Source organism: Mastigoproctus giganteus, chromosome 1, assembly GCF_048544385.1.
Source record: "Mastigoproctus giganteus isolate SK-2022 chromosome 1, ASM4854438v1, whole genome shotgun sequence".
NCBI lineage: Eukaryota > Metazoa > Arthropoda > Arachnida > Uropygi > Thelyphonidae > Mastigoproctus > Mastigoproctus giganteus.
Window position 1 is genome coordinate 144984470 of NC_143575.1, and position 24621 is coordinate 145009090.

The 24621-nt window shown below is 35.9% G+C and overlaps 1 protein-coding gene across 1 annotated transcript in view; it reads left to right on the plus strand.

Moving 5' to 3' along the window:
* Positions 1–24621, plus strand: part of Elp2 (elongator complex protein 2) — a 407540-nt gene that overhangs the window by 23566 nt on the left and 359353 nt on the right. The window contains exon 3 of the mRNA XM_090382492.1: positions 17917–17987. Coding sequence (XP_090238618.1) covers positions 17917–17987 — 71 coding nt within the window. The remainder of the gene's footprint in view (positions 1–17916; positions 17988–24621) is intronic.

The following is a 24621-nucleotide window of genomic DNA, read 5'->3' on the forward strand; positions in this document are numbered from 1 at the left end:
TTTTAGTCATCGGAAAATCAAAAAACCCAAGATGTTTTAGAGGCACAAAATCTTTGGAAGTTGTCTACACCTTTTAATAAAAAAGCAAGAATGACAAGTGATATTTCTGAAGAATGGATATTAAAACTAGACAAGCATATAGCAAAAGAAAAAAGAAAAATCTTGTTGGTAACTGACAACTGTCCGGCACATCCTGCCAGTATTTCTGCTAAACTTAAAAGTGTGAAGTTGTTGTTTTTACCATCAAACGTAACGTCAAAACTCCAGCCAATAGACCAAGGCATTATTAAAAATTTTAAATTTCATTATCGAAAGAGAATAATAATGAAGATTGTCAATGTGTTATCAGAAAATAGAAACTTGGAGGTTACAATTAACCTTAGAGATTACATCTCCGAACTGGCAAAAGTTTGAACAAACGATGTCACTGAATACACTATTCAAAATTGTTTTTTGAAAGCGGGATATGCATTGAATACAGAAGTCGAACAACAACTGGACGAACAAGATGAATTGCCCCTTTCACAACTGAGAAACTTTTGGACATTATTAGAATCGTCCGGAAATATCGAAAATGAAATAACACTGGATAGTTATGTTTATGTAGATCAAGATCTGACTACAACAGAACATCCAAATGAAGATGAAATACTGCTGAACAGTGTTAGACGCAACCATGATCACGAAGAAATTGACAATGACGCTGAAGACGCATCAGAACAACCCATAGAAAAGCCAACTCGCGAAGAAATTATTAATGCTTTTAAAATGTTTGTATGGGTCTACAGTTTTGTGAAAATGTTCCTGATAATGTTTTTAATGCTCTGAACAAATGTGAGGTTTTCTTTGAGAATCGGACATTTTTTAATTGTACTGTGCAAATGAAAATTACAGATTTTTTTTTTAATTTGTGATACTTACCGGTGAAAATTGTGTAAACATAATTTAAATAAGTGTTTTTGAAATAAAATACATTAAAAATAAATGTAGATTTATTTTCATTTTCTAATTAAATAACAATTTTTAATAAAAAAAAGATATTCTCTATATAATGAAATTTCTCTATAATGAATTTTTTCGCTGGATTTATCGATTGCATTATAGGGAAGTTCGACTGTATATATATATACACACACAGGGTGTCTCAAAAATACACGCCATAACTTCAGGAATGAGTTCCTCATGTGTAGACAATAAAAATATTTTATATCAACATAGTTCCGGAAATGCTTGGTTCCCGAGTTATTAACCGGAATGTCTTATCTCCCGCAGGTGATTTCCTTCATCACAAGGTACTGACAGAATCTGGTGGTTTTCCATTCCGGCCATGTACTCAAATCAGGAACAAGCGGATATGCACTTTATGTACGGTTTGGCAGACGGCAGTGCTCTGGAGGCTTGTCGTTTGTACCACGAAAGTTTCCCAGAACAAAGATGTCCAGACAGGAAAACATTTGAAGGTATCCATCGCTGCCTTTGTGAACATGGGACCTTTACACCTTGTGCTGCCGACAGAGGACCAACAGCTACGACTCCTGAAGTAGAGGAGGAGATTTTGGATGTTGTGCATGCCCCTCCTGGAATCAGCACATGCAGAATAGCAATGCAACTGGCTGTTCAACGTTCGACTATTTGGAGAGTGTTGCAAGAACACCAACTGTATCCTTACCATCTGCAATGGGTACCGGCCTTGTCACCAGCAGATTACCCTGCGCGAGAAATGTTCTGCCTGTGGTTCTTGCAGCAGTGTGGTACAACTCCTCACTTTCCTGCCTTAGTGATATTCACAGATGAAGCACAGGTTCACATGAGACAGAATCCAAAACTTTCACAATCAGCATGTATGGACTGAGGAAAACCCACATGCAATTCTTCCATTACCAACGGCAGTTCAGCCTCAACATCTGGGCGGGTGTTTTTGGTGATAAGTTATTTGGGCCCCCATGTACTTCCAAACAAACTCACAGGGCAGGCATACAGAAACCTCCTGGAAAACAACATGCCTGATTTCTTGGACGACACGCCTCTGATCATTCATCAACAAGCACACTTCATGCATGATGGCGCTCCCACACATTTCAGCCACCTAGCCCGCAATTACCTGAATCGAAGGTTTCCTAGTCAGTGGACAGATAGAGGTGGACCAACTGCTTGGCCTCCACTTTCACTGATTTAAGCCCACTATGTTTCTTCTTGTGGGGCCATTTAAAGTCATTGGTGTATTCGACTCTGGTAGCTGATGTGGAAACTCTCTGCAGTTGAATTGTGGCAGGTTGTGAGACAATACGAAACATGCCAGGAATTTGGCATCGTCTTCGCGAGTCCATGAGACATCGATGTGAAGCCTATATTCAGGCAGAAGGTGAACATTTTGAACAATTACTATAAGGTGATGTGAACAGTTAAATGTCATAGACAGATCTTCAAAACTTGTTAACCAAGCATTTCAGGAACTATGTTGATATAAAATATTTGTATTGTCTACATATGAGGAATTCATTCCTCAAGTTATGCCGTGTATTTTTGAGACACCCTGTATATATATGTGTGTGTTTCCCAACCTTTTTCGAGTCGTGACCCCCTTTTATAATAGCCAAGTAACCTGCGGCCCCTGCCACATTTGCATAAAAAGGCATTTTTAATAGGGTAAAGAAACCACATTAAAAATAGATTTTTCAGAATATAATTCTAACCTAATATTTAATGCGATGATTTTACTTGCATCTGGATAACGACCTTCAAAATTCGCGGCTGAGTGTTTGTTAAAGCCAATTTCATGTCATTCTCAACATTCAGTCTGTTTCTTGCCTTTGTTTTGATATGAAGAAGCATTGAAAATCCACTCTCGCAGAGATATGTAAAGGCAAATGGAAGTAAATCTCGAAAGGCAAGCATGGTGACATTTGGATATGACTTATACATAACACACCAGAACTGAGTCAGCATTTTTTTATAAAACAAATTACGTGCCAAGGAATCATTCCACAGATCAAAGAATTCATCCTGTACTTCATCGGGAATGCTGGCTACATTTAGGGAAGCAGAGAATGCAGCTTCTTCTGTAAGCTCAGGGAAGTACTGCTGAAATTCTTTTCAAGGGATTTAAGGTGCCCAGTAATCTCTTCTTTCAGATTCTCATCCAGTTCACCTTCAGATTCCTCTACTGCACTGCAGAGTTTTTCAAACATGGCAATGTTTCCAAGATTTACTTTCTGATGCCAGTTTTGCAGCTTGGATACAAATGCCTGAAGATTGTCTTGAAATTGGATAATGTGTGTTTGTTTCCTTTCACTGAAATTTCAGGTTCAGCTTATTTAGCTGGTCTAAAATGTCTGCTAAGTAGGCAACTCTTTTCTTCCAAGCTTCATTAAAGTAAGCCACAAGGTCATGTTTCCCTTGCACTTCGAGAAACAACTTGATTTCATCTTTCAACTCAAAGACACGATTGACAACATTTCCTTTTGACAACTAGCATACAGCAGTGTAGAAAAGAAGAATCTCATGATCAGAATTCATGTCTTTACAGAGTTCTTTAAACAGACAGGTGTTGAAGGCTCCAGATTTGATGTAATTCACAATTTTGATTAGAGAATCAAGTACCTCTTGCAGAGGAGCTGGAAGAGAGTCTTACTGGCAAGAGCGTATTGGTGAATCATGCAGTGAATGCCCTTTGCTTGGGGAGCCAGTTCTTTCACTTTTGTCTGAAAGCCCGACTTTGATCCTAGCATAGCTGGTGCTCCATCTGTACAAATCCCACAGATATTTTTCCACTGTAGTGCTTCAGTTTCAAAAAAGGTATTTATCTTCTCCATAATATCTTTACCTTTTGTAGTAGTTTCAAGTGCAGTACAAAACAGGAACTCTTCTTTGATGTTATCTGAATGAATATATTTCATGAAGACAAGCAACTGAGAACATGAACTTACGTCCGTTGATTCATCAACTTTTGAAAAGAAAACAATAGAGAAACTTTGATTTCATTCAAAACCTGCTCTTTCACGTCTATGGACATATCTGAAACGTACCTCTAAATAGTGTTATTGGACAGAGATATTTGTCGCATCTTTATCTTGCTGGCTTCACCATCTTCAACATGCAGGGTTTAATGACCGTTTCTCCAATCGTGTAAAGTTTTTTTTGTTTGGCAATTTCCAATGCGATTTCATATGATGTTTGCACTGCTGTGCTCTGTTGCCGAAACCTTCCTGTAGGATCAAGTCTCTGATGTCTGAGACCAGTTTCATGGCGTCAGAAGAACTCCAAATCCTTTTTAGTGTGTTCTGAATGCATAGTGATTTCTTGCTTGCACTGACCAAATGAAAAGAATTTAATTAGTAAGTGAGAGAGTAAACACAGTAATGCATATAAAACTGACATAAGGCACAGATGGTTAGGAGATAACATATATTAAATTTAGAAAATATAGTTAATATATTTATCTCCTAAATATCTGTGTTTTGTGAGTTTCATGGCGTTGGAAGAACTCCAAATCCTTTTTAGTATGTTCTGAATGCATAGTGATTTCTTGCTTGCACTGTCCAAATGAAAAGAATTTAATTAGTAAATGAGAGAGTAAACACAGTAACGCATAAAAAACTGACACAAGACAGATGGTTAGGGGATAACCTATATGAAATTTAGAAAATACATTAATATATGTTATCTCCTAAATATCTGTGCCTTGTGTCAGTTTTTTATGTGTTACTGTGTTTACTCTTGAACTTACTAATTAAATTCTTTTCACTTGGTCAGTGCAAGCAAGAAATCACTATGCATCCAAATGCCGACCTCACAGGGTTCTTCAATCATGTTCTGAAGGCTTTGTCTCTAAGTGATATTTGCGTTTTGAAAGTTTCATAGATTTAGCACTGAGAACAACATTGCACAGAACACATTTATTTTTTGTTTTTATCATTGTTTTGTTCGAATTTTTTTTTTTTTTTTTTTTTGGCTGGTGCAGCATAAGCCATAGGTTTTCTTGCACCATGCGGCCGTTACTAATACTAATACAATGTGGCTTCTCTATGCCATTGCTGATCATGGTGGTATAGCCAAATTTTAGATAATCTTCTGAATATTTACGTTTTTTCTTCATGAGTACGGATTTAGCACGGACTGATGATGACTTACTGACGCTCTTTAGATTTTAGAAAGTGCAAGCAGTAGCTAAACCTGTGCTCGACAGCTGTGGCTGGTTTCTATCGTGGAATCAACTAAAGGTGGTTGACTATTGGCAAACTAAGTTCGCGCCAGTTTGCATTAGATGGCCCATCGCGGACATTATTGAATTATATCATTGCAAACATGGCGGCATCAGCAAAACATATGGGGTGATCTTCAACTGCGTTAAGAGAGTAACTCACCTTTATTCAACGATCTGTATTCAACAGTCTGTTATTCACACATCGAGACACCGATTAAAAATGAATTTTGATATTGAATTTTGCATCATAGTGAATATTTTTTTCAATTTACTATTTGTAACATAGAATTTTATTTTAATGATAACACTGCATTTGTATATTTTATTTTTAGGGAGTGAATCAAGGTCCACTGTGGCAGAAATTTGAAAAAATATTAAAGGCCTGCCATAGCAAATAATTAAAATAATATAAAATGTTTAATTTGTATGAATACGGCAGGCTTTTAATATTTTTTAAGTATCCGCTGCGGTGGACCTTAAGTCGCTTCCTATCATTTATCAAAAATCAGTGTTACAACCACTAGTAAAATATTGCAGTGTAGCCATATGCCATATTGAAATAAATAAATGTTGAAAAACTTCGTGGTGAAATTTCCTAAAAAAATAATTGCAACTAAAACTAACCGTGGCAACCCCCTTGGTGGGGTCGCAACCCACAGGTTGGGAACCCGGGATATATATATATATATATATTATTCATAATGCTAAAAGTATTAGATAGCATTGTGAAGTTTTTGTATCCTTTATTATATTCTAGTAGGAACTATCTGAGACTCTAAGAATATGGTAATATTCTTCTTGAGACGAAGAATATAGCAAATATAAATTGTAATATTTTAAATTCATAAGAAACAGATTCAAATAACAAAGAAATTTATAAAAATATATAAATTTTTTATACATTTATATTAATTATGCCTCTTACATAATATCCCCCTTTTTTTTTTTTACATCCAATTTGGCTTTAGCATAAATTTACTTCTAATTCATGATTTTATTTTAGTGTTGACTTTAGTTTTGAACTCACTTTTTTTTAGTATATATTTTGTGTTGAAACAGATACATGATATTCTTATATTTTCTTAGTCTTGATCAGAGGTCCCCAAACATTTAGAGAATCAGGCCACAAATGAATTTTTGGAATGTTTGGTGGACCAGAGAAAATTCCTGATTACTGAAAGCTACATTCTCTGCATAACTTTAATGTTATGCAGAGAATCGTAATATTTTAAATAACTTTAATATTATGCAGAGAAACAATTTTTATATCCACCTATATCTACAGATTCAAAAATAAATCGATAGATATGTAATATAAAATTTTAATTATTATTTCTTATTGTACTAATTGTACATAAAAATAGTCGGTAGCACAACAAAATTATAGTTAGTAATACAACAGAATTATAATTAATGTGATGAATGTGGTTGTACAGTGTAACTAATTTCGTAATATTGGGTTTTAAAGTACTAGTTCCAATTCGTAAAAAGTCATGTAAATGTAGGTCAGTTAGATGTGATCGTATTTTTGATTTTACATATTTCATTTTTGAAAAGGTCTGCTCACATATACATATACTTGATGTAACCTTTTGTGCAAAATTTTTAATTTTTGGATAATCCGACTCAGATAATATTGAATAAAATGAATTAGATTTTCATTTTTAAATATTGTCTTCAGTGCATCATTAGATGGAAGATCTACCAACTGTCATTGTAAATTTCCAACAGTAGATGGAAGATCTACCAACTCTCATTGTAAATTTCCAACGGTAGATGGAAGATCTACCAACTCTCATTGTACATCAAATGGATTTTGAAAACGTTCAAACATCTTTGAATTATTTTTAAAATCAGAAAATCTATCCCCAAAATTTTCCTGTAACAAACTATTTTGAACAAAATTTTCAGTGGAAAAATTACAACTAGGCATATTTTTAGATAAATTATTGCAACATGGAAAATGTGAAAAATTATTCCAAAGTAGTTGACTTTTAAATAATTCCAGTTTTGTTTTAAATGCTTTAATATTATAATAGAATTCATTGACAGGTTTGTCTCATCCTTTTTGTTTCATATTAAGAAAATTCAGGTGTTCACATATATCTGTTAAAAAGGCAAGGTTCCACAACCATTCGAGATCTAACAGTTCTGGAACAGGTTTCAATTTTTTGTTCATACATAGACCTATTTCAATCCTAAGTTCAAAATATCGCTTCAACACGTTACTGCAACTCAACTATTGTACTTCAGTGTGGTACAACAAATCACCGTATTCAGCCTCAATAGTTTCAAGAAAATTTTTGAATTGCTGATGATTCAGACCAGTCTTGCGAATAAAATTTACTGTTGATATTACAGTTGACATGACTGAATACATGCCCAAAAATTTTCTGCACAAAGACTTCTGGTGAATTATACAATGAAATTGCATTGGTTTTCTAATATTTTTACTCTCAAGATATTTATTAAGCTGACCCATGAATGCAATTTTAGTACCAACCATATTTTTTGCACCATCCGTCATGCCGACCGGGCTAGCCGAGTGGGTAAAGTACCTGCCCGGCAACCCAAAGGTCGCGGGTTCGATTCCCGCCTCGGGCTTGGATCAGAGTACTGCAAAAACCTTGGGAGGTGCAATATGGCCACAGAAGCCGATGCGCCAACAACTACCAAATCAAAAAAAAACCATCCGTCATAACCACTGCTAGCAAATCCCAATTCAATTTGGGGCTGTCAAATTGCTTCTCACACACTCAAAAATATATTTTCAGCTGTTGTTGTATCTTTCAAGCTTTTTAATGCAACTAACTCTTCAGTTACTGCAAAATTTTGATTTACACCTTAGATATAAATAAGTAATTTAACTGTATGGCTTGTATCGTCACTCTCATCAGTGACAATATGAAAAATGTGTGAATTCACAAACTTTTTCTACAAGTTGATTTTGAACATCAGCTTCTAAATCTTCAGTTCTCATTACAGTTGATGAAGATAAACTTACAGACCCAAAATTCTTTACTCAGGACATACTTCTTCTGCAATTGCCAAACATTTGTTTTACAAATTCTCCATCCGCAAAGGTCCTTCCTTCTTCAGAAATGATTTGGGAGGCTTGAAAACTGATATCTGCATAACTGCTGATAAATTTTGATGAGTAAAAGTTCTAATCTTCTGTTGTTGACTTTGAAAAGTTTAGGTTAGTTCTTGGAGTTTTTTTCTGCCGCGTAGTGTTGCAGTGTAGTGATGTTTCACATTATATTCCTTGAACACTGATAAGGCTTCACTGCAAATAAGACATGTGTAAGTATCATTGAGCAGTGCAAAAAAGTAATTAATTGGCTACCACTCATTAAAGATGCGACACTCAGCATCAACTTTTCTTTTTTTCGACATCAACTTTGACATTTTTTTTTATTCCAGTGGCCTCATAAAAATCATACTCGTGAATGTTGTAGTAATTAAACACTGACGCGTCTTAAAATTTTTATGAAATATATTAACATAAAGGTTATTATTATATTCATATCACTCTTATATCATGTGAAATTAATCTTCTTCTTTGTCTTCGCCTTTTCCCACGTTATATGGGGTCGGCATTCAATGTTCCCATTTCACACTTTACATCCTCTTCTTCTCCTCTAGTTGGATTAACTTCTTAACCGGAACACATCTATTGGTTTTGGCATAGTTTTTACGACCGGATGCCCTTCCTGACGTCAACCCTCACCATTTATCCGGGCTTGGGATTTAAGCTGCCGATCTACTAAACCTGCCGCAGCCATATAAATGGAGTAGCTCTTATTGAGTGATGTCACAATTTAATAATTTTACACAATTTATGCCCTGTGAAATTAATAATATAGTTTATTAGCTTGTTTGCCTAATAAACTACATTATTATAATATAAAACTTATCCAGGTAACCCTCGTATATAACACAGTAGTTTGGTTCCTACAAAATCTCGTGTAATGCAGGACTAAGAACCAGTACAAAAAGAGGGATTACGTTCCAAAAGCTAACAAAAATACACCCTTTTTTTATTTATATATATATATAACTATCGTAAACTTAATTTTTATAATAGTAATAAATTAATATTTTAGCTTTATTTTTATAATAGTAGTAACTTAAATAGTAATAACTGAACAAACATCTTACCTTACAAACTGTGATACTTATATGTGAGATAATGTACTTTATTTAATTTTCTTCCTCTTCATCGCTGCTAAGCACAATCTCTTCTGCAGCATCTAGATTTCGTCTACCTACTGCTCACTTCAAAATTCACAATCTGCACGCTTCGAAGTCACAATTTTTTATGGTCTAAACAAGCACGTTCAATAGCACAGAACCTAACCCAGGCATCTCCCAACAAAATACAGTGGACCCCCACTTTAAGTGATATGTGAAAATCGGAAGAATATTTTCCAGTTAGCAAAATAAATTTATGCTTATGTACATAGCTTATAATTAATACGTATTGTAATATGTAAATGCTAATTGATATTTCTGTTCACTGACTTTTTTTTTTTTTGGGTGTAAAATTTATAACAGTAAAAATGATAAGCAATTAGTAACAAAGAACACGGCACACACAAGTTGCAACAAACACGATACAGAGTAATGAGTTTCTGAAAATTTGTTTTTTATACAATTGAATATTTCATGGAAAGGACAACTCATTTCACCATAATAATGTGAAAACCCACAGAATTCCAGCTATCGGTACTATAGCAAATGCAAGAAGATCAAGTTTACTCTTCTTCTTTATCTTTGTCTTCTTCCCACGTTTATATGGGGTCAGCATTTCCGTCCTTAATTCTTTTCCTCCATCCCTCCCTATCCTGGGCTTCCTCTCTCCTCCATCCTTAATTTTTTTAAATTCTCTGCCACCTTGTCCTTCCATCTCAGCTTAGGTCTCCCCCTCTTCCTCTTCCCTATCACCTCCAACTTTTCACATCTCTTCCCCACATACTCCTCACTTCTTCGTTCCACATGTCCAAGCCACTTCAACCTAGATTTCTGCATTTTTTTACTCAGAGGCCCACCTTAACTATACCTCATCTTAGCATCTTCATCTCCGCCACTTCTATCTTCTTCTCCTGGGCCTTTGTAATCGCCCATGTCTCTCAGCTGCGTAAATCAATGCAGGTCTAGCCACAGTTTTATACAATCTTCCCTTCATTCTGCAATTTACTTTCTTATCACACAGTACGTTGCTCATCTTTCTCCAGTTCAACCATCCACATTGCATTCTATGCTGTATTTCTATACTCAATCCTCCATCCCTCTCCACAACGTTTGATCCCAGATACTTAAATTTCAAAACTGATGGTAGCTTTTCCTCCTGCAGTTTTATAGAACTCTCATCTTCTCCATTCAGTGCCATATATTCTGTCTTTGTTCTACTTATCCTCATGCCTCTCTCTCTCTCTCTCTCTCTCTCTCTCTTCTAACGCTTTTCTCCATTCCTCCAATTTCTTCTCTACCTTTCCTTGGGATGGTTTGCACAGTACGATGTCGTCTGCAAACAGCATACTCCATGTTGTTCTATTCTTCACACCTCTCACCAACACATCCATTACCAGATCAAACAGATATGGGCTGAAAGCTGATCCCTGGTGCAGTCCAACTACTACAGAGAACCCCTTAGTCATACCTACACTACTCTTAACCTGAGTCACCGCTCCCTCATATATTTCCTTCACAAGCCTTACGTACTTTTCTGATGCATCTTCCTCCCTCATGCATCTCAATTCCTCTTGTCTGGGAAGATCGAGATTACTACCCATTTATAATTGATTACACTAACAGAAAATACCAAGAAACCGGAAACTGCAAATTGTTTTTATTGTTTTATGGTAGTGACCTCCAGAAATGTGCTTTAGAAAAATATCACAAAGGCAATAGCAACTAGAGAGTCAACAGCAGGGATTCACAAAAAGGAATGGAAACGTTGAAAATTACATCTACCATAATATCAGGGTTTTCTCAGCACAAAAGCTCAAAAATACAATGTTATGCGAGATTTCCTGTAATTTCAAACTGTGTTAGAGCAAAACCGTGTTGTTGAAGTACTGCGTTAAACGGGGGTTGCCTGTAGTTTTATATTATAATTAATAATTATTTAATAATAAATTAATATAGTTTAATAAAGTGACGTTTCAAGGTATCTTACAGATTTCAATATTTTAGGATATTACAGGTTACAATTACCAATAATGCAATTGCAATTACCAATTTTACAGTTTCAGTTACCAATAATATAATTGCAATTACCAATAATGCAATTGCAATTACCAATTTTACAGTTTCAGTTACCAATAATATAATTGCAATTACCAATATTACAATTTGCAAATTACAATTCTAAAGTATTAAGTTTTGAATTGCTGTTTCATAGAAAACAGGAAATCTAAGGTAATACAAAGAGATTAAATTCATACCTGTCGACAGCCTCCTTTTGCCAATGCTAACAGAAACTTTATTTGCATACAGGCTGCCAGCAGTTAATTTATAACAGAGGGATTAACTCCATTAACCAATAGGATAGAGTTTTGTATTTTAATCCTGTATCCAGGCTTCTTGTATAGTAGAAGCCAGGGGCAACCTTTGCTCTCATGCTTTGCACATCAGGATTCATGTGCAGGCTGGTTCAGGTTCTTACCAATACCAATTATCAGACCATGCTGCTGTGCCAGATTTTATCCGGGATTCTTGTGTAGTGGAAAGTGCAGAGTATGGGAGCAAAGGTCACCCTTTGCTCCCATACTCTGCACATCAGGGTTGGTGTGTAGGCTGGCAAGGGATTGGGAAATCCCTAATTACTGACTCTAACGCCTATTGCTATTTAATGATAAGGTCAAGATTAACAGATTATTTTAACGATGTTTCAAAGAAGAGCTTTGAGTGGAAAAAACAGAATTAATATCTAACAGACTAAGCTGACACACAAGTGTCAACACTATTAATCAACCGACAAATGCAAAATAATCTGTAAAATGTGTTTTTCATAAATTTTATTGTGATCTAATAATAAATGTTAATTTTTACAATCTAATTGAAATATCCACGGTCTGGATAAAATTCTTTCGCGTGCCAGTTTGGGGACCACTGGTCTTGATGACACCTGATAAAGACACCAGGGTTGTAAGTTATGCAACAATATTCTTTTCTAGAATATTGCTTTTTTTTTTTTTTTTTTTAATATTTTATTTTTTTCATATTTTTATTCCTTCTTTATTCCTCTGCTATCTCTCTTCTTTTTCCCTCTTTTTTCTATTACTTTTATCATCAAACTACACGTGTGCACACGCAATATTTTTTATTATATTTCTGTAAGAGGCGAGATAGGTGAAAAACTGAACATCTACATTAATTACTCTGGGATAATGGGCACCGGTAGCATGGTGCAAGGTGGTGCAAACGTACCACCTTTCAATTTCGAAGTAATACACAATTTTTAATTTTTCATTAATTTATTGAAACATTAAAACAATACAAATTCTACAAAAAAATAAATAAAATATTAATTCAAGTATTTTCTTCCACTGATCACGAAACGCTGGCTCAGCTGTACATGTAAATCAGTAAAATAAATTTGACTTAATTAAGATTTGCATGTATTCGAAAATTTGGCAAACAAAAAATATATTTTCACATGCACTTCCTAGCAAAATATCCTGCCAGTGCCCATGTCTGGGATAATTCTTTATAAAAATTTAATTATCTAATTGGGAGAATATACTGCACAAGGGAATACAATAACTTGAATGGTCTGCATTTGGAAACCAATACATTAGCTGGTTATCCCTCCATGAGGTACGAAGTTTGTGTGCTTGCTGTAAACTGAATTATTTTTAGGCATGTTTGCATATACACTGAATTGGCTTTGCATTAGCAGTGTCTACCTTACAGTGAGTGTGGGTACTCTAATATCTTGTGGAGCCACCTTTTGCTTTTAATATAGCCTGTGCATGTCAGGTGTAGAATCCACAAGGATGTTGTAGGGTGTCTAATATAGTTTTCCAATAAGTCCCAAACATTCTTGATTGGGGTTGGAATTGAGTGAGTTTGGGGGTGCCTGTAGAAGGATGGAGAATTCGTTGTCATGTTCCAAAAACCAGCAACCTGCTGGCCTTGTGGCATAGCATGTTGTCTTGTTGGTAGATGCCAGAGTTGTCTGGATGCACTGTCATCACGAAGGGGTGTACTTGGTCGGCAACAATAGACAGGAAAGCTTTCCCATGGGCTATTAATTAATGGTGAACAGAGGGCCAAGAGTATGCTAAGAAAATAGTTCTCAAATCATAATGCCACTGCCTCCAGCTGGCTGAACACCAAAAGTGCATCCTGGTGCCATGGTCTCATGCTGCTTTCTCCAAATGTGGATATGCTCATCAACATAATAGAGCCAACAGCATAATACAGTCAATTTATCAGATTAGGCGACATATTTCCACTCGTTAGTGCTGCAGTGTTGGTGTTGGCATGCCCATGCAAGGTGCAGTTTCTTGTGCCTCACAGTGAGCATGGGCACCTGTGATGACCATTGATTGCCATAATCCATATGAGCTTTTGTCCAGTGTCTTGTGTCTAGTCTATGTGTGTATTGGTCTTGTTATTAATATGTTGTACTGGACAGTTAGCTGGGTAACTGTTCTGTGGCACCTCCTTAGCCAGGTGGGCAGAAGCAGCAGTGCGTAGCACACGCTTCTTGATTAGACCGGGGTTCAAGCCCGTGACCACCAAATACGGAGGATGTGGAAATGTCAGGGAGTGACCACCACATATCCCCAGAGCAATATGGCCTTAGTTGCTAATGCTCCTAAAAACCAAATAACAACAACGACTGTTCTGTGTCACCACTATTATGAAACAAGAAGACATCCTATGCTCACTAAGTGTTACCACACTTGGCTGACTCTTGGCTGGTTGTTTGACTACTGTTCAGCCAGTCACGATAGATTTGTGACACCACAGAATGGTCCATTGATCCTGAAAGGAATGATCTGTAATATAGAATTTCCAGCATTATATGAAATTCCATTTTTAGCTGAAAATGTAACTTATTTGTTCTTTGAAATTAAGTTGGAAATAAAAGCGATTATTTAAAAAAACAAATGTTAAATTATTTCCTTATTAAAAGTTGATATCGTTGTTGAATTAAAATGCAAATATAGTTGAAACCCTTAATCTTATGTGATTAGGACCAGTATTTTGTCATTCAATTGAAAAATTTGGTTTAAGCAGAGAGTCATAAAAAAAAAAAGTAAACATACGTACCTTAAGAATTTTATTCTCACTTAAAACATAATAGATTTAGAAGTTAACATGTGCTAGTATAGAATCTGTGTGATGTGATATGAGTGATAGTAATGTGTAAGCAAGATTGTGAAGATTACAGTGGGAACCTCTACATGTAAATGCAATGGGTGAGCAAGTGTGAATGACTCATGGGCAATTTCGATTTGCTTTAACTGATTGGAGCAAGTGGGATTGATCTCATTATGGGGGACAAAATTTTTAAACTTGATCAATGTTTTTTTGAGAAAGTACAAGGGATGAGAATATTATAGATCTTATCATCATCCATGAACCAGATATCATAGGGCTGACAGTACAGAAATCATTAGCATGTAATGATCACATAGTTCTGAGTTGAACAATGAGGAAGAAGGTAGGAGTTTCTAAATGTAAAGGAATGGGTTTTAATTTGAGGAAATTAGATTGACAGCTTATGGTTCTACATGGCTTCTGTCAATTGGGGAGGTAGCTCACTAGGCATGATTATATTAGAATTGTAGTATATAACTAAAGCTATAGTCAGAGAAGCCTTGAATTCATAAATATCATTAAAAAAACTTTGAAGGATCCGAGATGAAAGAATAATAATCTAGCCAGTTTAATAGGTAGAGGCATATGATACAAGAAAGCAAGCTTATGCAGCATCAGCCAAAAAAAACCCTCTCATTTCACCCACCCTTTTGTTCCAAATGCCTGTCCAGCTCAGCCTTAAATTTATTTAGGCTATCAACTTTCACAACAAAAGATGGAAGTCTGTTCCACCAATCAACCACCTGTTGGTTAAACGCAAACTTCCGCACATCTGTTCTACAACTGTCTTTCTTCAATTTGAATCTATGCCCCCTCAGGTTCTTGATCTGAGCAAGAATCACATCAGCATTCAGCTTGCTCAACCCATTCAAGACCTTATACACCTCAATCAGATCACCTTGCAAGTGTTTACTCTCCAGGCGCTGTAATTTGCAGAACTTAAGCCTTTCTTGGTAAGAGCACCCCTTTGTTCCCCTCACCAATCTTGTTGCCCTTCTTTGTACTCGTTATAGCAACTCTACGTCCTTCCTAAAATGAGGCCTCCAGACCCTTACTCTAGGTGTGGCCTGACCATCGACTTGTACAACGGGATAATCACCTCCATGTCCCTTCTAGCAAAATTCCTATATGTCATTGAGAAGACTCCATGACCTGCAATGGCAGGTCATGATCTGCACTGCTCAGCGAACTTCATATTTGACTGCACAATTACCCCCAGGTCTTTTTCACTTTCCACTTCCCTGAGTGTAGTACCACACAGTTGGTACGATTCTCTTGGGATATTGCTACCCATATGCAGTACTTTGCATTTGTCAATGTTAAATTTCAGTTGCCACTTCTCAGCCCATTTGCCCAACTTGTCTAGATCCAGTTGGAGGAGCATACTGTCGTTAACAACCCTGCCAACCTTTGTATCATCTGCAAACTTGGACATTAATCGTGAAATGTACATAAATCAATAATATTGATGAATACACAAAACAACAATGGACCCAGCACTGAACCCTGGGGAACTCCACTAATAACATTTGTCCATGAAGAGCAGTGTCTGTTGATTACCACTCTCTGTCATCTCCCGCTCAACCATCCCTTTATCCATTGTAGCAGCTTACCCTTAATGCCACACCTCTCCAATTTTTACAGCCTTCCATGTGCAATAGTATCAAAAGCTTTCCTGAAATCCAAGTATATGATATCAAAATTGTTTTTGACCTCCAGTTCCTTTGTGACCACATCATAGTATCCAATAAAATTGGCCAGACAAGACCTCCCTTTAACAAACACATACTGTGTCTTATCTTAACTATTACTGGAGTCTTGTCTAGATGAACCTGCAATGCTTCTTTAACCAGTGACTCCATTATTTTCCCTGGAACACAAGTTAAACTAACCGGTCTATAGTTACTTGTGTCACCTTTTGAATTGGTGATACATTTGCACACCTCCAGTCCATGGGGACCTCCCCCGATTCTAAGGAAGCGCTCATAATTATGGCTAAGGATTTGCTTACTTCCTTTGCTGCCTCCTTTAATGTAACTGGATAGATCCCATCCACCACAGGTGCCTTCCTTATGTTTAACTTTAACAATTTCTCCTCCACTTTGTTCTCAGTTATTACAAAATCACTTAGCTCCCTGTTAGAGTTTGATAAACGTCTGGCTTTTCCCTCATTGAAGAATCCTCATGTGTGAATGTAGATGCAAAATACTCATTCAGTTTATCAGCTACCTGAGCATGATCATCAATAGTCAACCCATCTATGTTAAGTGGTCCAATCTGATTCATACCTTTCCTTCTAGAGCAGGGGTGGGCAACTTTTTTCGTCAGCAGGCCGAATGAAATTTTCGTATCATGACGTGGGCCGGAATAGAATGAATGATTTAACAAAAAAAATCAGAACCTAAAAAATGTTATATTACATGAATTACCAAATTATTAATGTATTTCTTAAAAAAAAGTAAATACAATATTTAAATAGAAGTCGATTATAGATAGGTACAGATAAGAACTACGATTTGGAATAAACATTTTTATTGTTATGATAACAAAGTAAATGCAGAAAACCAAAAAAACTTTAATGTGAGGGATTACATTTGGAATGTTCCTGATTTATGATTTCATCAAAATTGGGATTCAATTTACTAGTGGCTATTCGTAGAACTGCTCCTAAATTTTCATCTGTTATTCTTGATCTAATTTTGCTCTTTGTATTTTTCAATAAAGAAAATGTAGTTTCACATAGGTATGTCGATCCAAAGAATGCCAAATTTTTCTGTGCATTATCCAGAATATTTTTAAATATTTCTGTATTTAACGAGGTATAAAAGTCCGTTATTGTTTTTTCAACAAATTGATTCTTTAATATTAAATATGATTGTAAATTTATCAGTTCCAACTGGATACAAGGATCTATCTTCATACACTTCAGCTGATGTTTTCTTGAAGTGGAAACAAAATTTGTGTGCAACATACTGTTCCTTGTATGTAACATCCATTGTTACATAGGCAAAACTGAACAGGCAGGAACTTGACCAACTGCCAAGGTCACACCATGCGTACGAGTCAACTACGTAGTTGCTATGAAATACAGCTTGGTTTGGTCTTAAATTCTGCAGTTCTGCTAGAAAAAGCAAGCTGTACATTTCTTAATGAAAAATTATGATCATTCTTTATCAAACAGTTTTCTTACAAAAAATGATTCAGTTTGAACAGAAGAGCTCGTTGAAAAACTGTCTATAGTCTTCAGAAGTCTATGCTAGAAAGTTTGTTTACTGTGCTTAATTATGTTGTCTCATTGGAATGATTAAATTTAAATAATTTTCCTTTAATTTTATATGCACTTATATTTATGTGATTTTTAATGAAAATTTCAGTTCCCGAAAGTGAATTATTGTCTACATCAGTGGATAAAACTGCTGTCATATGGAAAAGATGTGGAGAATCGGTTAGTAAATTAACAAAATACAATAATAAATAAATAAAAAAGAATAAATTAATTGTAAGATAAATTTATTAGCCCACTCTTGTTATACATCTGATAGCATATGTAAGTGCAACCTCAGAATAATGCAAGTGTTTAGGAGAGGAGGAGCAGGAGAACTTTTCTATCTTTGCAAAACTGATGTCTCAGAAAAATTGATATGCACTCTTGCTAAGAATATATAAACAAAGGTGAGGGTGGATGCTGCATTTCAAAATAGTGAGTAGGATGATGAAAAGGGGGGGGGATTAAATTAAATTTTAGTTGTGGTTCTGATGCAAGTGTAGTGTGAATTCAATGTCTAGTAAAGAAGAAAATATAAAGTATGGCAATTTTTCAGAATATATTGAGTGTATTATAGAATAGCATTTCATGATGTGCAAAATGAATCAGAAGTCAACATGATATTGCATTCGTTATTTTAGTTTAATTTTTTTGTTTTTAGCAAAAAACTTCTTTTGTGCATATTTTAAATCCTTAATTTCTTGTCTACCACTAGTAAAAAATAAAATAATTAAAATAATAAATAAATATTATTACTGATTTTTTTTTTTTTTTTTAATGCAACATAAACAATTATGATTAACTTTGAAAAAGATCTGACACACACAGCTGCAGGCAGAGAGAAAAAAAAATACCCGGATGGTAAATGAGCTAATGAAATAAAGATCTGTTTCTCCAATATATAATGTACTTTTCTAAATGCTGATAATGCTCTGTTATTTTTTGGGACACCTTTTCCTTAACAGTAAAATTTCAGTCATCAATCTCTCTGTGAGGGAAAAAAATCCACCTCCAGCCTATTGATAAAGTGGCAGACTACATATCGCATCTCCTAAATGTGGCCAAAGACACAATACAGCAGGCCCCCGTTATAACGCGGTTCGCTTTACGCTGATTCGCTATAACGCTGTTCTTATATTATAACCCGTATCTGACTATAACGCTGTCGCAGATCACTATAACGCTCTTTTACATATTACATTTTTGACATATTTAACGAAATCGTTTCATTTGATGGAGTCGATAGCTTGAAAATGGATAGCAAAACAGCATTAAAACGTTTCCCACGCCGACTTGAGCAATTTTCCCACGCTCAGTGAAATTTTCTCTCACGCTAATTTAAGTACAGTCACTTGTTACGTAGTTCCCAGATCAACATTTTAAAAAATGATCAAATATATTGCTTGTAATATTTGCGTTATATGCATTTATCCGAAGTCTAGTTAGTCATCACTCAGTACAGTATTAGACATCGTGCGTAACGGACAGTTTACTTCAACATTGTATCATAATTAATTCAACCAACGCAGTTATATTTTCGAAGAGCTAATAATGACCGACAGGAATGAAAATGCAACAACGTCTGGGCGCAGTACGAAGACTATAAATGTAAGAAAAAGACTGAATTTGAAAATTAAATTAGACGTTTTGAAGCGAATCACTTCCGGTCAACGACAAGCGGATGTGTGCCATAATTTAGGACTCACAAATTTAACTGTAAGAACAATTATGAAAAAATAAAGAATTAATTTTAGCAGCGGGAAAGATAGCTGTTCCACTGCAAGCAACTAGGACTAGACCGGCTATTAGGGTTGAAATGGAAAGACTAATTTTTTTGAAGATAATATTCCAATGCAGAATTCAGTTAAGTTAAAGCCAATACGATGATCTGAAGAAAACTCGCCTAAAAAAAAAAAAAAAAAAGTGGAACCATTTAAAACTGGTAGAATAGATTTAAAATCCTGGGAGAAGCCGCTAGTGCAGATTAAGGAGCCGAAACTTTCAAAAAAGAACTTGTTAAAATTATTGAAGAGGGGTATTATGTGTTATACTTCTCAACAAGTTTTTAACATAGATGAAGCAGGACTTTTGTGGAAACGAATGCCTAAAAGAAGTTTCATATTGAAAGAACAAAAAACATACCAAGTTTCAAAGCGGCGAAGGATCGGTTGACTTTATTGTTGGGTGGTAACGCTGCGGGCCATTTAAAATTAATATCCCTTTTAGTTTATTTGGAAGAGGGCCAAAGTTCAACTCAAAATCCACACATTTTTCATGATTAAATTCATCCATTAAATTAAATCAATTAAATTCATTATTTTAATTGGAATTTTGTTTACTTTTGAGACGCAAGTAGTTACCACATAATTATACGTATGTAATGCAGAATATTTTATATGTGCAAATATTTTAATATTAAATATTTTGACCGACATTTGTGCATCTTTTCATTACCGTTTATTATTGATTAGGAAATATCCTATGGCACCGACCGCAGCTCACAAATACATATGTTACCTTATGGGAAAGCGGCGCTCGCTTAGCGCGGATTCACTTAGCGCTCTGTTTTTCCGGAACGAATGATCAGCGTTAAGCGGGGGTCACCTGTACCATTATCAGATCCCCCAGGCAAAAAGCATTATAATTATTGGTGGAATGAGGAATGCACAAAAGCAAAGAAAGCAAAAAAAATATAGCCTGAAATTTTTTTCGGCAGTCTCCAACCACAGCCAACCTAATTAATTATAAGAAGTTAAGGGCAAAAGCACGTTTCATACAAAGGCAAGCCAATAAAGAATCCTGGACCTGTTTTGCATTGAGCATTAACAGAAACACTGACAGCAAAGTAATATGAAAAAAATTAGCTTTCTGGTGAATTTCCTACTGTACTTTCTCCATTCCTCTCCTGGATTGATCTGTCTACTCTCTCTCTCTTAGATATAACTAATGCTTTGGGCAATACTTTTGCTGAAATCTCAGCTGCATCAGCTTATACTACATCTTTTTTTCCAGCTAATTAAAAACACTGCAGAACAGCATTTTGGCGCCTCTGTAGCCAGGTGGGCAGGAGCAGCAGTGCGTAGCACACGCTTCTTGATTAGACCGGGGTTTGAGCCCGTGACCACCAAATATGGAGGATGCGGAAAGGTCAAGGAATGACCACCGCATATCCCCGGAGCAATATGGCCTTAGTTGCTAATGCTCCTAAAAACCAAATAACAAACAACAAACAAACAGCATTCTCTTAACTTCCAGACTATGCTCATTCTGTCATATAACAAACCTCCGCAATATTCTGAGCTTTCGAAGGCCATAAAAATAGCCCACAATGGTGCTGCTGGGCCAGATGGGATTTATTATGCCAAACTTTGCACCTCCTCCTCATTTTTAACAACTGTATATTTTTAGAAAATGTTTACTATCTCGACACTCTTGACATCATTCTACTGTTTTGGAATTCCTAAAGCCTGGAAAAGATCCCACCAACCCCCATAGCTATAAACCAATATCTCTCTCAAGCTGCCTCAGCAAAATTGTTTAAAAAATTGTCTATGGTAGACTTGTCTGGATCATTGAGTCAGAACATCTAATCAGCCATAGTCAACATGGCTTTCGACAAAACAGGTCATGCTTGGATCTCATGGTCAAGGCTGAATTTGCCATTCATAATCCCTTTGTTAAACATGAACATCTAGTAATGGTTTCAATAAATATAGAGAAGGCTTTTGACACCACCTGGTGACATGGGGCAACCTTCCTATATATGTGAAGATTTTTCTACTTGATTGTTTAAAGTTTGATACCAACATGCCCTTTCTGCAACCTTCATTCGGGAAGAAGGTGTCTTCCCGAAGATCAGCGCTGAGTGCCACTCTTTTTGCTCCTAGAATAGATTCTATAACTAAACAACTTCCAAATACAGTTGAGTCTTACCTTTATGCACATGACCTTTCCATATCCTGCCATTCCCAAAACATGAGATCTATTGAATGACAACTTCAGATATCACTTAATAAAATACAGCAGTGGGCCAGCCTCAACTGCTATCAATTCTCCCAGCAGAAAACAGTTGCTATCCATTTTTGTAGACAATGTAAACTTCATCCTATTCCTGAACTTTAAATCTCTAATATCTCCATCCCAGTCACTAATAACATCAGATTTCTATGATTAATTCTTGACAACATATTAAATTTCTTAGATCATATTAAAAATGCGTGTATTTCATGTCTAAAAAAAACTTAAACATATTCTGAGCTTTATTTGCTCAAGCATGGCGTGCTGATCGTACCTCCCTGCTTCGGTTACACAGCACATCAATCAGATCCTATCTTCGTTTCTTGATTAGACCGGGGTTCAAGCCCATGACCACCAAATACGGAGGATGCGGAAAGGTCAGGGAATGACCACCGCATATCCCCGGAGCAATATGGCCTTAGTTGCTAATGCTCCTAAAAACCAAATAACGACAACAACAGATCCTATCTTGATTATGGAGCTCCCATCTATGATTCTGCCAGAATGAGTGCATTTCACTGGCTTGATCCAATTCAGCATAGTGCTTTGAGGATTGCACTTGGTGCTTTCAGAACATCGCCAACACAGCCTCTACAGTGTACATTGATGCTCATGAGCCCACTAACTTTACTTAGAAAACACTGTTACTGAAGTATGCTGTCAAGGTACAAAGTTGTACCTCGCATCCCATTTGGTCCTTAAACCTATTAAATCCACCATTAGAAAACCTGTACAGAAATAAACCTAGCATAGTAAAACCAGCTGGTCTTCACCTTCTTGAACTGATGCAGGTTTGAAATGTTTCTGTCCATTCTGTACAATAGGTAGCAACTTTCACTCAACCAGCATGGGTTCCTCCTCCTATATCGACTTGTGACATTTAACTCTGCCAATGGGAAAGAATGTTTTGCAAGCAGCAAATGTTAAACAACTTCATACAATTCACACTCAAAGATCTATTGATTTTTCTTGAATTTATACAGATGGCTCTAAATCTAATTCAATGTTGGAGCAGCTGCAGTGTTTCCAAATGCCATTATTTCAGCATCTCTTCCATCTAAATTCAGTATCTTCTTGGCTGAATTATATGCAGTTAATCTGGATTTAGAAAATATCTGTTCTGACTGCTCTTTAAAATGTTATTTACACTGATTCCCTCAGCTCAATCATTGCATTACATAATTCCTCAGATATCAAGTCCACCTTGCTCTAGAGGAAATAAGAAGCTTATTAATGCAAATTGAAGAATGCCATCAACTAGTCACCTTCTGTCTGATTTCAGCACATCCTGGTATTCTGGGTAAAAAACTGCCCAATAAAGCTGCAAAAATTCCAACCACCTTAAATTTAACAAATATCCCTGTTCCAGCATTAGACTATGCACTAAACATTCATACTGCATGCCTATCAGAATGGACAGCACTATGGCTCTCAACTAATAATAAACTCTTTAAGTGTAAACTGGATCCGAAACTTTGGTGCTCCAGTGTCCATACATCAAGACGAAGTAGTCCTTTCAAGGGCAAGAAAGGTCATACTCACCTGACCCACTATCATTTACTTACAGGAGATGATCCACCACAGTGTCCATTGTTCAAAAAATCTGAACACCTAGCTAAACACAAAAACTCTTAAATACATTCTCATTGCTCCTACTGTAAACAGGACAGAACTTCAACACTTCTATCGCTGGTTAATCTTCTTAAACCAGTAACCGAGCAGAATCTTATTGGTGACAAGGCAAATAATTTTGAATTTTCCAACTTCCTCAAGCAAACTAGAGTTTTTAATCTTTTCTTATTGCAGATTTTTCTGACTTTACGAGAATATCTCATTTCTTTATATAATAAATGAATAGGTTCATTGTAGCACATTGAAATAGAAGCATTGCATCTTATGCACCAGTAAACCCCACAGCAACAAAAAAACAACTAGTTTTTGTTCTAGATAAAAAAAAAAGTACTAAACTTACTTAAATAGCCCATTTATTATTATCTAAATTTATTCAATTTTTCAATTTCTTCTCACCAGTAACCCTATCAATAAAAAAGAAATTATACCATTTTATAACAACTTCAGTAAATAACACTGGTCAACATGTAAAATGTTGGAAAAACGAAAATACCCACTCTTGACTAATATTGTGTTGCTGAGCTTGAAAATCACATTAAAATTTGTCAATTGGCTCTTGTTTTCAAATTAGATTCTTTCAGCAAAATGCATGGCAAAACTGCAGTTTCAGTACCGCAATGCTCTTATCACGTGATCAGCAACTGTTGCCTCGCTCTGCATCACATGACAAGTTGTTGCCTCAAATTGTTGACAAGTTGTTGCCTCAAGCTGTATTCAAGGATTACTTCAACTCTGTTGCAGTAATCCTTGAATACAGCTAGATACTGGGTGATTTGTTCTCAGTTAACAGTTCTCTGTGGGATTCCTATTTTCTGCACAGTATTTGTGTCGTATAAGATTAATATGCTCTGTAATTGTGTGAATAGTCCGGATAACTTCTGTTACGTATGTGAAGAAGTCATGTTAGCTTCAAGAAAGTGTCCCTTGATTCAAACCATTAAAATTGCCCATTTCTTATACTTTGGGTGTAAAGTAGGCGACCAGAACAAGAATTGGGGTCCACACATATGCTACACTACCTGTTCATCAAAACTCAACGCGTGGGTGAATCGAAAGTGACATTTTATGCCTTTTGCAGTGCCCATGACATGGAGAGAGCTAACAAATCATGTCACAGACTGTTACTTTTGTATGGTGCCTCCTATTAGAAAAGGGATGACAATGA